Here is an 11,765-nt window from a genome sequence, read left to right as displayed (position 1 = left end):
GATACTCGGCTAAATTATAGGACCTAATTACTATACAGAAGGAAGAGAATATTTACAATATTTACATAGACTATTACATAGTCTATCACACCCCCGCAGTCGAAGCGGGAGGTTGTCGTACTGTCCCTGAAATCATCAAAGAGCGTGCGCGAAAGACCTTTAGTGAAGATATCTGCGATCTGGTAACGGGATGGACATACATTTAGTGTGTTGGTGCTGAACTGGATTACCTGATAGGTATATGGCACTAACATTATCACAATAAACCAATGTAGTTGTCCGGATAGGACCACGGAGCTCCAAAAGAAAGTTGCGAAGCCAACAGGACTCAGAGACGACATTAGCGACGCCACGGTATTCGGCCTCGGCACTCGACTTAGACATAGTAGGTTGCCGTTTGGATGACCATGAGAGGAGATTATCGCCAAGGAAGACACAGTAACCTGATGTGGATCAGCGAGTGTCTGGACAACCACCCCAATCTGCATCTGTATAAGAAACAAGAGAGGCAATTGAGGATTTGTACAGATGGAGACCAAACTCAATAGTACCTTGAATGTATCGGACTATGCGTTTAAGAACATGTATATGTGCAACCTTTGGATCATGCATGTGAATGCATACTTGTTGAACCGCATAAGAGATGTCTGGTCTTGTGAATGTAAGGTATTGCAACGCGCCGGCCAACTTATGATATTGGGTGGGATCATCGCAAGGAGGCCCGGCCGTGGCACCAAGTTTGGCTTTGGTGTCGACCGGTGTCTGACTTGGCTTACAGGCAGTCATGCCCGCACGCTCCATAATATCTGCTGAATAATTTTTCTGAGAGAGAAACATGCCGTGTGAAGTCCGGGTAACAGCGATACCTAGAAAATAGCTTAGAGGGCCCAAATCCTTCATAGCAAATTCGGTACTAAGCAGAGATATGATGGATTTTTTGAGAGCATCTGAGGAAGCTGTGATAATAATATCATCAACATATAGAAGAATGTAAGCAATGTCAGAACCTCGACAATAAATAAAGAGAGAGTGATCAGATCGGCTATGTGAAAAACCAATAGTGGAGACATAGTCTGCAAAGTGTTGGAACCATGCACAGGGAGCTTGCTTAAGTCCGTACAATGATTTCTTCAAGATACAGACATGATGTGGATGCTTTGGATCCTTAAACCCAATAGGCTGATGCATATAAACAGTCTCATTAAGATTACTGTGTAGGAAAGCATTCTTGACGTCCAACTGATGAATGGGCCAAGAGTGTGCAAGTGCAATGCTTAAGACAACGCGAATAGTAGCCGGTTTGACAACCGGACTGAAAGTCTCGTCGCAGTCAACTCCAACCTGTTGAGACCTGCCATCATAGACAAGACGGGCTTTGTGCCTCTCAAAAGAACCATCAGATTTCTTTTTATGACGAAAAATCCACATAGAACGAATAAAATTCACATCAGTGGGACGTGGAACCAACTCCCACATCTTATTACTAATTAGAGCATTATATTCATCAACCATGGCAGCTTTCCAATTGTGGTCATTTAGAGCACTGACAGGATTTCGTGGGATAGGCGAGATGGAGAGAGTGCTAGAAGTATTTAAGTTGAACGGTTGTTTGGGCTTAAAAATCCCATGTTGGCTTCTAGTGACCATGCGGGTGGGCTGCTGGGCAGTCACGGGTGGGGCAGTGGGGGGTAGGGGCTGTGGGGCAGTGACCATGGGGTTGGACTGCTGGGCAGTGGGGGGAGAGGGCTGCTGGGCAGTCACGGGTGGAGGGGGGGGGAGGGGCTGGACCGAGGGAACGACGGGTGGAGGAGGCTGTGACAGAAAATGCAGGGTATATGGAGAAATCCCATGGTCCAGAAAATCATAAGAAGTTGGGGTTGGTGAGTGCAATTTGGAGAAGGGAAATTGAGTTTTCTCAAAGATGACATGCCTTGAGATGATGATTTTGTTGGTGGATAAATCATAACATTTATATCCTCTATGATTCAACGGATAGCCCAAAAATACACACGAGGTGGATCTTGCTTGTAACTTATGAATAGTTGTAGATGGGAAAAGTGGATAGCATAGACACCCAAAAATCCAGAGATGAGAATAGGAGGGGGTTCGTTGATAGAGAACTTGCGTTGGTGATTTATACCCAAGGACTTTGGTGGGAAGTACATTAAGGAGGTATGTGGCCATTTGGAGAGCATGATGCCAAAAAGAGGGGGGCATGGAAGAGTGGACACGAAGAGTGCGCACTATGTTGTTAATGGATTTAATTTTTCTTTCCGCTTTGCCTTTTTGAGGAGAGGTATGGGGGCAAGAAAATCGGAAATTTAAACCATTTGAGGCGCAAAAAGATTGAAAATGCCCATTGGCGAACTCCCGCCCATTATCACATTGAATGTTTTTAATGTCTCTTTCGAATTAAGTCCGTATTAATGCCTTAAAAATAGAAAAGTGGAATAGACTTGGGGCTTGTTAGAGATTGCAAAAGTCCAAAGAAAATTACTATAATCATCAAGAAAGAAAACATAATAGCGGTGCCCATTAGAACTTAAAACAGGAGATGTCCATAAATCACTATGAATGATATCAAACGGCATAGTAGTAAATGACAATGAATCATAATATGGCAATTTAACATGTTTCCCCAAAGGACAAGAGGTACAAAAAGAAGTTCGGGGCCTATTACATTCAATTAAGGCATTACTACGAAGAGAACTAAGGATATCATTTCCCGGATGGCCGAGTCGGGAATGCCACAAGCTAGGTGATGCGGCAATGAAGGTGGATGGTGGAGTGGTCCATTTTGTGGAAATGATAGGATACAATTCCCCGGTGCTCTCACATCTCATTAGGCGGCTCCCCGTCGGTAAATCCTTCACAGAAAACCCAATAGGATCAAACTCAACAGAAACATTATTGTCCTTAGTGAATTTACGTACGGAAATAAGGTTTTTGATGAGTTTTGGAGTATGCAAGACATTTCGGAGACGTAATTGATGATTAAGAGGGGGTAGGGATGTATGACCATAGCCTCGAATTGGAATAGTGTTACCATTACCAACAATGATTCCAGAATTATTGCTCAAATTAAAATAAGACGTGAGAGTACCTGAGTTGGCAGTCATGTGGGAAGTCGCTCCGGTGTCCATGTACCAATTATCATCCGGTTGATGCATGGATAGAGTGTGCATGGCTACCTCCACGTCTGTCAGAGTGTACCCAGAATAGGTCGGACCATGCATGGAATAGGCCTGCTGAGGTCGAGGACCCGCACCGAGAATGCCTCTGGCGGGCCGTGGTGTGGTGGGACACTGCTGCCACTGTCTCGTCGGATACGGGCAGGGGGCATTGGCCACTGCTGGGGCGGCCAGGCAGGCCAGTAGTAGCCCCCTGCCTGTGGCTGTCCCGTCGGCCACTGGCCGTTGCTGGTCTGTCCGCTGCCGCCGGATTTCCCGCGGTTGTTGTTGTTGTTCCCCTTTCCCTTGTTCCTGTTAGAATTCCTGCCACGATTATTATCATGACGGTTAGTTGAATTATTGTTTCCGCCAGGTGGCGGGGAGGGAGTATCATTATCAACAAGTAGAGCCGCGAGACTGGAATCGCGGGTACGTTCCTTGGCTGCTGCGTCTTCGAGCTTGAGTCTGGAGCACACTTCAGAGAAAGAGGGCAGCACATCCTTCTGTTGGATGGTGGTGACAAAGTGTGCATATGTCTCCGGTAAGCCTGCAAGGAGGCGTAAGACCAGACGTTGGTCGGACACCGGCGACCCCACGTTGGCAAGCTGATCCGCGAGAGACTTGAGCCTATTATAATAGGCCATAACCGAGCCGAAGTCGGCCATTTTTGTGGTGGCGAATTCAGTTTCAAGGTACGCTGCCCCTGAGTGCTTGTTATCTTGGAAAAGTTGAGCAACTCGATTCCAAGCCTTCTCTGCAACATCATCCGCCACGAGAATAGAGGTAAGAATATCATGGGATACGGTGGCGTATATCCATTGAAGGACCACCTCATCTAGCCGTTTCCATAGCGGAAGGTTAGCCGCCTTTGTTGCGTTGTACGCGGTGAGTTCAGTGGTGTCAGTTGGTGGTATGATGTGTTCAAGTACGGAGTGGACGCGGGCTAGAACTTTGAATAGTGTCGCCCATTCGTGATAATGACCGGTTTCCATGTCTAGAGTGATTGGGATTAAAGATTTCACATTCGTGACGGTTAAAGCAGAATGAAATTTTTTGTTGTCAGCCATTGAAGAGAGAAGAGGGAGGAGGAAGGGGTAGCGGCTACGGCTAGGGTTAGGAGAGAAGAGGGAGGTGGACGGCTAGGGTTTAGGAAGCTAGGGTTTTTAGGAGAAACCTAGTCTGATACCATGTAGGAAATCAATCCGTGATTTGTATTGATGTATGAAAGTCATTATATACAAAGTAGGCATCTCACTATCAGAATGATACTCGGCTAAATTATATGACCTAATCACTATACATAAGGAAGAGAATATTTACAATATTTACATAAACTATTACATAGTCTATCAATCACTCTGCAAAGGAAAAAAAAAAATATTAACCAATTGCAATGATATTTGGAAAGATAAAATACTGATTTTTGAGATGTGGGTATGGTTCAAAAATGAATCTTTTTGCCTTTTTATATACTATGTTCTTGGTTTGTTGGTAAATTTTTTTTTTTTTTGGTGCAGTGCAATTGAGGAAGAAGGAAACAAATACTACTAACTTCTACGAATTTTTTTTTGCTTTGAACAAAAGGAAAAAAAAAAAAAATCTTTGAACATTCTAGACTAGCAATAAAGCTTGGTAGCTGACATTTTACGACACGACAGGTCAGCGTTTCATATTTGTTGGTCACAACAAGTTTTATGGTACAGTTGGCATTTGGTTGTGAATGGTTCATATGAGTTTAGTATTAGATACCGGATTTTTTTTAAAAAAAAATTAATTAATTAATATATTTTTTTAACTTTATTCTATATTTAAAATCTATTAACCCAGTCTAAATTACAAGGAATTTCTGTTATCAGGTAGTAGAGTGTTGCCTTGCTTATTTTTTCTTCATGTAGTTCCTGTTCGGCTATTTATGTTATTGACTACACTATTGTTTTTTATTCTTAACTTATCATATTATTTTATTGTAATTATTGCTCCTTTTCTTTTTTGACCCATTTTAATATTGTTTTATCTTTTTTTTTTTTCAAACTGCTTACGTTTTAAAATAGGGATAAGGTCTGCATATCCGCTCAGACCCACTCTATGCGATTATATTGTGTATGTTGTTGCGTAATATATTTGGTCTGATAATTTTGAACATGTAATGAGTTTTAATATTTTAAATTTATATAATTTAAATACTATACTATGCCTCGAAGCGTGAATATATTAATTGAAGCAGTGCAGAGGCATCAAGATTGAGCCAGAGACGACTTACAACTGTGAGACCCAAAATATAAAACGTAGAAATGACATATTAACGACCTGTTATTTTCCAAATTTAATTTAATGCTACTTACTAACCAAGCCTTTTTGTCGTTAAAGGCAATGCAGAAGCATCTAGATTAAAGCTCCTAGCATTGTTTGCTTCATCTGTAGGAGATGATTGGAAAATTTTCATAGGTAAAATATTATTCATCTATCCAACAACAACACATATACATTCATCTAGATTAAAGCTCCTAGCATTTTCAGGGTCTGAAGAGGGTAAGATCAAACCTTATCTTTATAGGATATGAAAACAAATTTTTGCTGCTTAAGAAATTTGGTGCCTTTTTAGTTCTTCCGACATAAAAAAAAACACTAAAAATTAAAAAAGAGAAAAAGAAAAACACAAAAGACAAATATTTGGTTCATCACATTGTTGAACAGTAAATACTTAGTGAGGTACTAATATTAAATTATTAAGTTACTTTTCACAATTAAAAATAAAAATAAAAATATTAAAGTTAATTTTAAATGTTTTTTTCCACCCGGAATTTGATACTCACTTTAGGATCGATGAATTCTAATTTGCGCTGCGAAATCTCACCTTGGAGTAGTAAAGTATTCCCCATCAAAGACGATTATGATGACTCCATATCAAGAGCTCGAACTTGATATCTCTAATTAAGGATAGAAGGGTACATCACTAAACCACAACTTTTGGTGGTAATGTTAAAAGTTAAAAATGTGTGTGCAATACTTAGAGTCTGTTTGAATGGGCTTATAACTTATACAGTGTTTATATTTTATAAGCAAAAGTCATGAGTTCAAAATCTTAATTTATGACTTTTAACTTAAAAATAAACACTTAAACGTACTTTTTATTTTCCCAAACGTTATTAAAGTGCTTAAAATCACCGAAAAACAAGCCAATCCAAACAGTCTCTTACAAGTTTTTACCACATAAAATAAAAATGAATTTACCCGTTCCTTTATCTCAAAAAAAAAAAAAAAAACAGAATTTTCCTCATTTAGTTAACTCTTCCTTAACCCGCGTTTACTGTGCCCAATTAGCCCGTCTCCTATCTTCCCGCTACATTTAAAAAAAAAAACAGGATTACAATAATTGATTGTAAAATCAAAATGAAGAATCTAACAATTAGTCTTTTTGCTTTGAAAATTCCCCTTTTTTCTGCTGAATCTTTTTATTGGAGGGGAAAAAGAGTAACAAATAAAGTAATGGTATTTCATGTTTCATCTGTGATCGTATAGGAAAGATCGATCGGTTGAAAACATGTATATATGCAAAGCAAACAACAAAGAAGACAGTGAATAGAACAAAGAATCATCTTTTAATTGATTTGGTGCAAAAAGCACTAGAAGGTACAATGGAACAACTCACAATAGCAAATAAGAAAAGGATAAAAAGAGAGGACATTCTCCATACAACAATAAATTACGAAGAAACTGCACTGTGAAGCATAAAAAATCAGATACACCTCCAAAGGACTTCTAATTGATTAGCTCCCTCTTGTGAATAATTTAGTTGTTGAAGCCACTTCCGTGTGAAGACACAACGAGAAAAATGTGCAAAAAAGCCACAAGAGAAGTAGAATCAAGCAGGTCCAGGTCACGACGGATCAATCTTTCCGTCGCAAAACAGAAATCATTTTGATGAATTAAGTGTTATGTACCATTGATGTTTGAATCTTCCCCTCAAGAAGCCATCACTTATTTTGTTCTTTAAATTAAAATCTGAAAAGGGGAATAAAGAAAATGAAGATTTGAATCTTTGATCAATGATATGTAAAACACAAAGTTGATCTTATAAGAAAAGAACTCAAAATCAAACAGTGACTTACTCGGATAACTGTAGATGGCGGTTGAACTCTCGAAAAAACTTAGTAATTAATTGGAGGTGGTGGAGAAGCATAAATGTATACTGGCGGAGGAGGAGATTTTATGGGTGGGGGAGGCGAGTTGTAGTGATAAGGAGGAGGAGGAGACTTGATTGGTGGTGGAGGAGACTTGTAGTAGTATGGAGGTGGGGGAGATGGTGGTGGTGGGGACTTGTAGTAATATGGAGGTGGGGGAGATGGTGATGGTGGTGGTGGGGACTTGTAGTGGTAGGGCGGGGGAGGTGATGAGGATGGTCGAGGAGGAGACTTATAGTAGTACGGCAGTGGTGGTGATGGTGATGGTGGTGGTGGTGACTTGTAGTTGTATGGTGGTGGAGGTGATGGTGACGGTGGTGGTGGAGACTTGTAGTAGTAGGATGGTGAAGGAGATGTCGATGGTGGTGGTGGGGATTTGTAGTAGTATGGTGGAGGAGGAGAGGGAGATGGTGGTGGTGGGGACTTGTAGTAGTAGGGTGGTGGTGGTGATGAGGATGGTGGAGGAGGAGACTTATAGTAGTAAGGCGGTGGCGGTGATGGTGATGGTGGTGGTGGTGACTTGTAGTAGTATGGTGGTGGAGGTGATGGTGACGGTGGTGGTGGAGACTTGTAGTAGTAGGATGGTGAAGGAGATGCCGATGGCGGTGGTGGGGATTTGTAGTAGTATGGTGGAGGAGGAGAGGGAGATGGTGGTGGTGAGGAGTTGTAGTAGTAGGGTGGTGGTGGTGATGGGGATGGTGGAGGAGGAGACTTATAGTAGTAAGGCGGTGGTGGTGATAGTGATGGTGGTGGTGGTGACTTGTAGTAATATGGTGGTGGAGGTGATGTTGACGGTGGTGGTGGAGACTTGTAGTAGTAGGATGGTGAAGGAGATGCCAATGGTGGTGGTGGGGATTTGTAGTAGTATGGTGGAGGAGGAGAGGGAGATAGTGATGGTGGGGACTTGTAGTAGTATGGAGGAGGAGGAGAAGGTGATGAGGGTGGAGGAGATTTGTAATAGTAAGGAGGCGGAGGAGATGGTGATGGGGGTGGTGGTGAGTTATAATAGTAAGGCGGAGGAGAAGATGGGGATGAAGAAGGTGACTTGTAATGGTAGTGTGGTGATGGAGACGCTGATGGTGGATGAGGTGACTTGTTATAGTATATAGGTGAAGGTGTACTTGGTGATGGTGGAGGTGGAGACTTGTAGTAATAATAAGGTGATTGAGACTTAGCTGGCGGTGGTGGAGATTTGTAATGGTAAGTAGGTCGCAGTGGAGATTTGTAAATGTGTTCTGGTGATGGAGGAGGAGGTGACTTGTAAACATATGCTGGTGATGGAGTAGGAGGTGACTTATAAACATAATCCGGTGATGGATGTGGAGAAGATTTGTAGTAGTATGGAGCAGGTGTAGGTTTGGTCTTCTTGCACATCCCATAAGGTGTCTTAGGAGCATAAGCAAATGATTCTGCATAGAGTACAACTTCATGACTAGTCTTTGAGTACACTTTGAGGCTAGCACCCGTATTTCCCAAATGAATATTTGTAGGAATGTTACACTTTGAACCTTTTTGTGCCCTGTGGAGTTTAGCCTGGCAAGCCTTTGCTCCATATTTGCGATAGTCAAATCCTTTAAGAGTTATGCTAAATTTTCCATTGATCTTAGTATTACCATAACCGACAATTAACTTGTTACCAGCCTTGCAAGTCACTCGAACAACAACATCTGATCCATGTGAACAAGATAATACTTTAATCAACAATAAAACAATTGAGTCGAAACCTCAAGAAGACATATCTCTAGCGAATAATAAGAAGGTAAAGCATTATTAGATCAAATAAGAAGATGAAGCATAAATGATTAAAATGAATAAATAGTTAAATAAATTATTAATGATGAAACATAAAAAGAAATAAAGGAATTCAGGGCGTTGAATCAAGGTTATTGTACCTTTGTGGTATATCTTGCCATGAGACATTTTTTGGTGTTTCCAGTTGTAGCATCTTAAACAATAGACTTGTCCAACAACCATGACCACCATGTGATGGCGTGAAGGATAGTAATGAGTAAGTGGTGGTGGTGAAGTGTAGTAGTATGGTGAGGGAGAAAACTTCTTTGGTGGTGGTGGGGAGGCGTGGTTGTATGGAGTTGGAGATGGCTTAATCGAGGGTGGAGGGGAAGTGTAGTAATATGACGTAGGAGCTGACTTCTTAGATGGTGGAGAAGAACTATAATAGTGTGGAGTATGAGGTGCCTTCTTGGGTGGCGGTGGAGAACTGTAGTAGTACGGAGGAGGAGGTGACCTTACTGGTGGTGTTGGGGAAATATAGTGATATGGTGGGGGAGGTGATTTCGTTGGTGGTGGTGGTGAAGAGTAGTGATATGGCGGAGGAGACTTCATTGGTGGGGGTGGAGAACTATAATAGTATGGGGAAGGATATGGCTTAGCAGGCGGAGGTGGAGACTTGTGGTAATAAAGTGGAGGAGGTGATGACGATGGTGGTGGAGGCGACTTATAATAGTAAGGTGGTGGAGGAGAGGGTGAGGGAGGCGGTGGAGATTTATAATAATATGGTGGGGGAGGGGATGGCGAAGGTGGTGGAGGAGACTTAGAATAATAGGGTGGGGGTGGTGATGGTGAGGGCGGTGGTGGAGATTTGTAATAGTATGGCGGTGGAGGCGACGGTGAAGGTGGAGGTGGAGACTTATAGTAGTAGGGTGGTGGTGGTGATGGCGAGGGAGGTGGTGGAGACTTGTAGTAATATTGGGGTGGTGGTGGAGACTTGTAGTAATATGGTGGTGGAGGCGATGGTGACGGTGGAGGAGGGAATTTGTAGTAGTATGATGGTGGTGGAGATGGTGACGGAGGTGGTGGAGACTTATGCACATATGGTGGTGGTGGAGAAGGTGAAGGAGGAGGTGGTGATTTATACTCATAAGGTTGTGGAGGTGAAGGTGATGGGGTTGGTGGAGACGTGTACACATATGGTGGTGGGGGAGAAGATAGAGGGGGAGGAGGTGATTTATACTCATAAGGTGGTGGGGGTGAAGGCGATGGAGGAGGTGGAGACTTATACACATATGGAGGAGTTGGAGACGGTGAAGGAGGAGGAGGAGATTTATAGATGTATGGTGGCGGGGGAGAAGGTGATGGAGGAGGTGGAGATTTGTACTCATAAGGTGGTGGTGGAGATGAAGAAGGAGGTGGTGGTGACTTGTACTCGTTCGTTGGAGGTGGCGGAGAAGAATATATGTAAGTGTCTGCTGAAACTACATTAGCAACCGCCAATATGGCCAATGCCACCAAAATTTGATGCAAATGATGATCCCTGCCTGGGCCATTGCCTCGAAGCCTCATGTTATAGTTCAGAGGCTAGGATAGAAGAAACGCTGTAATGTTTAGTTCAGAGGTGATGAGTTTGGGGATTCAGTTGCCAAAGTATTTATAGTTGCACTGCTTGGAAGTAGTCGTTGCTATGAGATGTCAACTAGTGACCAATTCAATTAGTCTGATTGATGCTCAAGACTAAAAAATGATAACTCTAATAGCTGGAATTATTCTTGATCACTTTTAGTTTTCCATTTCATTTCTTTAACAAATATTTTTCACTAGCAGATAATGAGAACAACATATGAATGTGCACAGCCAGACAGAGAGTGCTAATTTTTAATACTTCCACTCTCTTGCCATTTTGTTTTCTCTGTGTTTTCCTTTGGAAGCCTAAACAGTTTCAGTAAGATTACACCCTTTAGCCATTCTGTTAGTTTATTGGTTGATAATTTCAAGATAAATATAGTGCAACCATTTTGTAATATTGAATTATGTGGTGTTTTACATTACAAATAATTACAGCAACTGTTGAGTTTTTTAGCCAAGTTAATTAATATCTCTTCCCCTGCTTTTAATTGCCTGTTGATCTATAGCGAAATCAGGATATATAATATTCTACGTCATGGACTCAAGCTAGCTGGTAAAAAAAAAAAAAAAAGGCTGATGTCGATAGAGTTTATTACTGGTAATTGCTAAGGTGCGTTACTATGGCATCGCAAAATTCTATTCCAACTATTGCCAAATGCCTTGTGCGGACTTTTGTACATTTTTTAATCCCATAGTTAGGATCCTGGCTTCGCCACTAATCATGGTTAAAATGTTTAATTTTGCCAAGTGCATGCATAATTTTCTTTTTGGATCACTAGTTGGTAATAAAATCAAACTTGCAACCTTTTTCCTGTCTTATAATGATATTCAAGCTATTCAAACTGAAGATCACTCAATAACCCATTTGAGAACTGGAAAGAATAAATACCTATTTACTATAAGTATGTCTGTTGATTGTTGATAGCTTCAAGTTGTTTGTTAGCTGTTGCCAACTGGAAATGGTGGTCTAGAAACTTAGAAGACAATAGTTTCTTTGACATCTGATTGTTTCACCAAATTGAGTGTACATTATGATACTTAAAAAAATAAGTTT

General features: G+C 41.4%; 1 protein-coding gene across 2 annotated transcripts; it reads right to left on the bottom strand.

Annotated features, from left to right (window-relative positions):
- Positions 1-1,757: 1,757 nt before the first annotated feature.
- LOC132602674 (extensin-2-like) lies at positions 1,758-10,689 on the bottom strand. 2 transcript variants are annotated; one of them, XM_060315470.1, is made up of 3 exons: positions 9,244-10,689; positions 7,333-9,018; positions 1,758-1,786 (listed from the first exon to the last, which is right to left on the bottom strand). In XM_060315470.1, the coding sequence occupies exons 1-3, from the start codon at positions 10,649-10,651 to the stop codon at positions 1,758-1,760; spliced, it is 3,123 nt and encodes a 1,040-aa protein (XP_060171453.1). In that variant the 5' UTR covers positions 10,652-10,689. The 2 variants fall into 2 exon arrangements, with proteins under 2 accessions (XP_060171453.1, XP_060171452.1); XM_060315469.1 differs by lacking the exon at positions 1,758-1,786 and adding an exon at positions 6,757-7,172 and having other exon boundaries at positions 7,280-9,018.
- Between the last annotated feature and the right edge of the window lie 1,076 nt (positions 10,690-11,765).

The sequence above is a fragment of the Lycium barbarum genome, chromosome 7 (assembly GCF_019175385.1).
Source record: "Lycium barbarum isolate Lr01 chromosome 7, ASM1917538v2, whole genome shotgun sequence".
Classification (NCBI taxonomy): domain Eukaryota; kingdom Viridiplantae; phylum Streptophyta; class Magnoliopsida; order Solanales; family Solanaceae; genus Lycium; species Lycium barbarum.
Note: the sequence above shows the minus strand (reverse complement) of the source record. Positions and strands in the feature narration are given on the sequence as shown.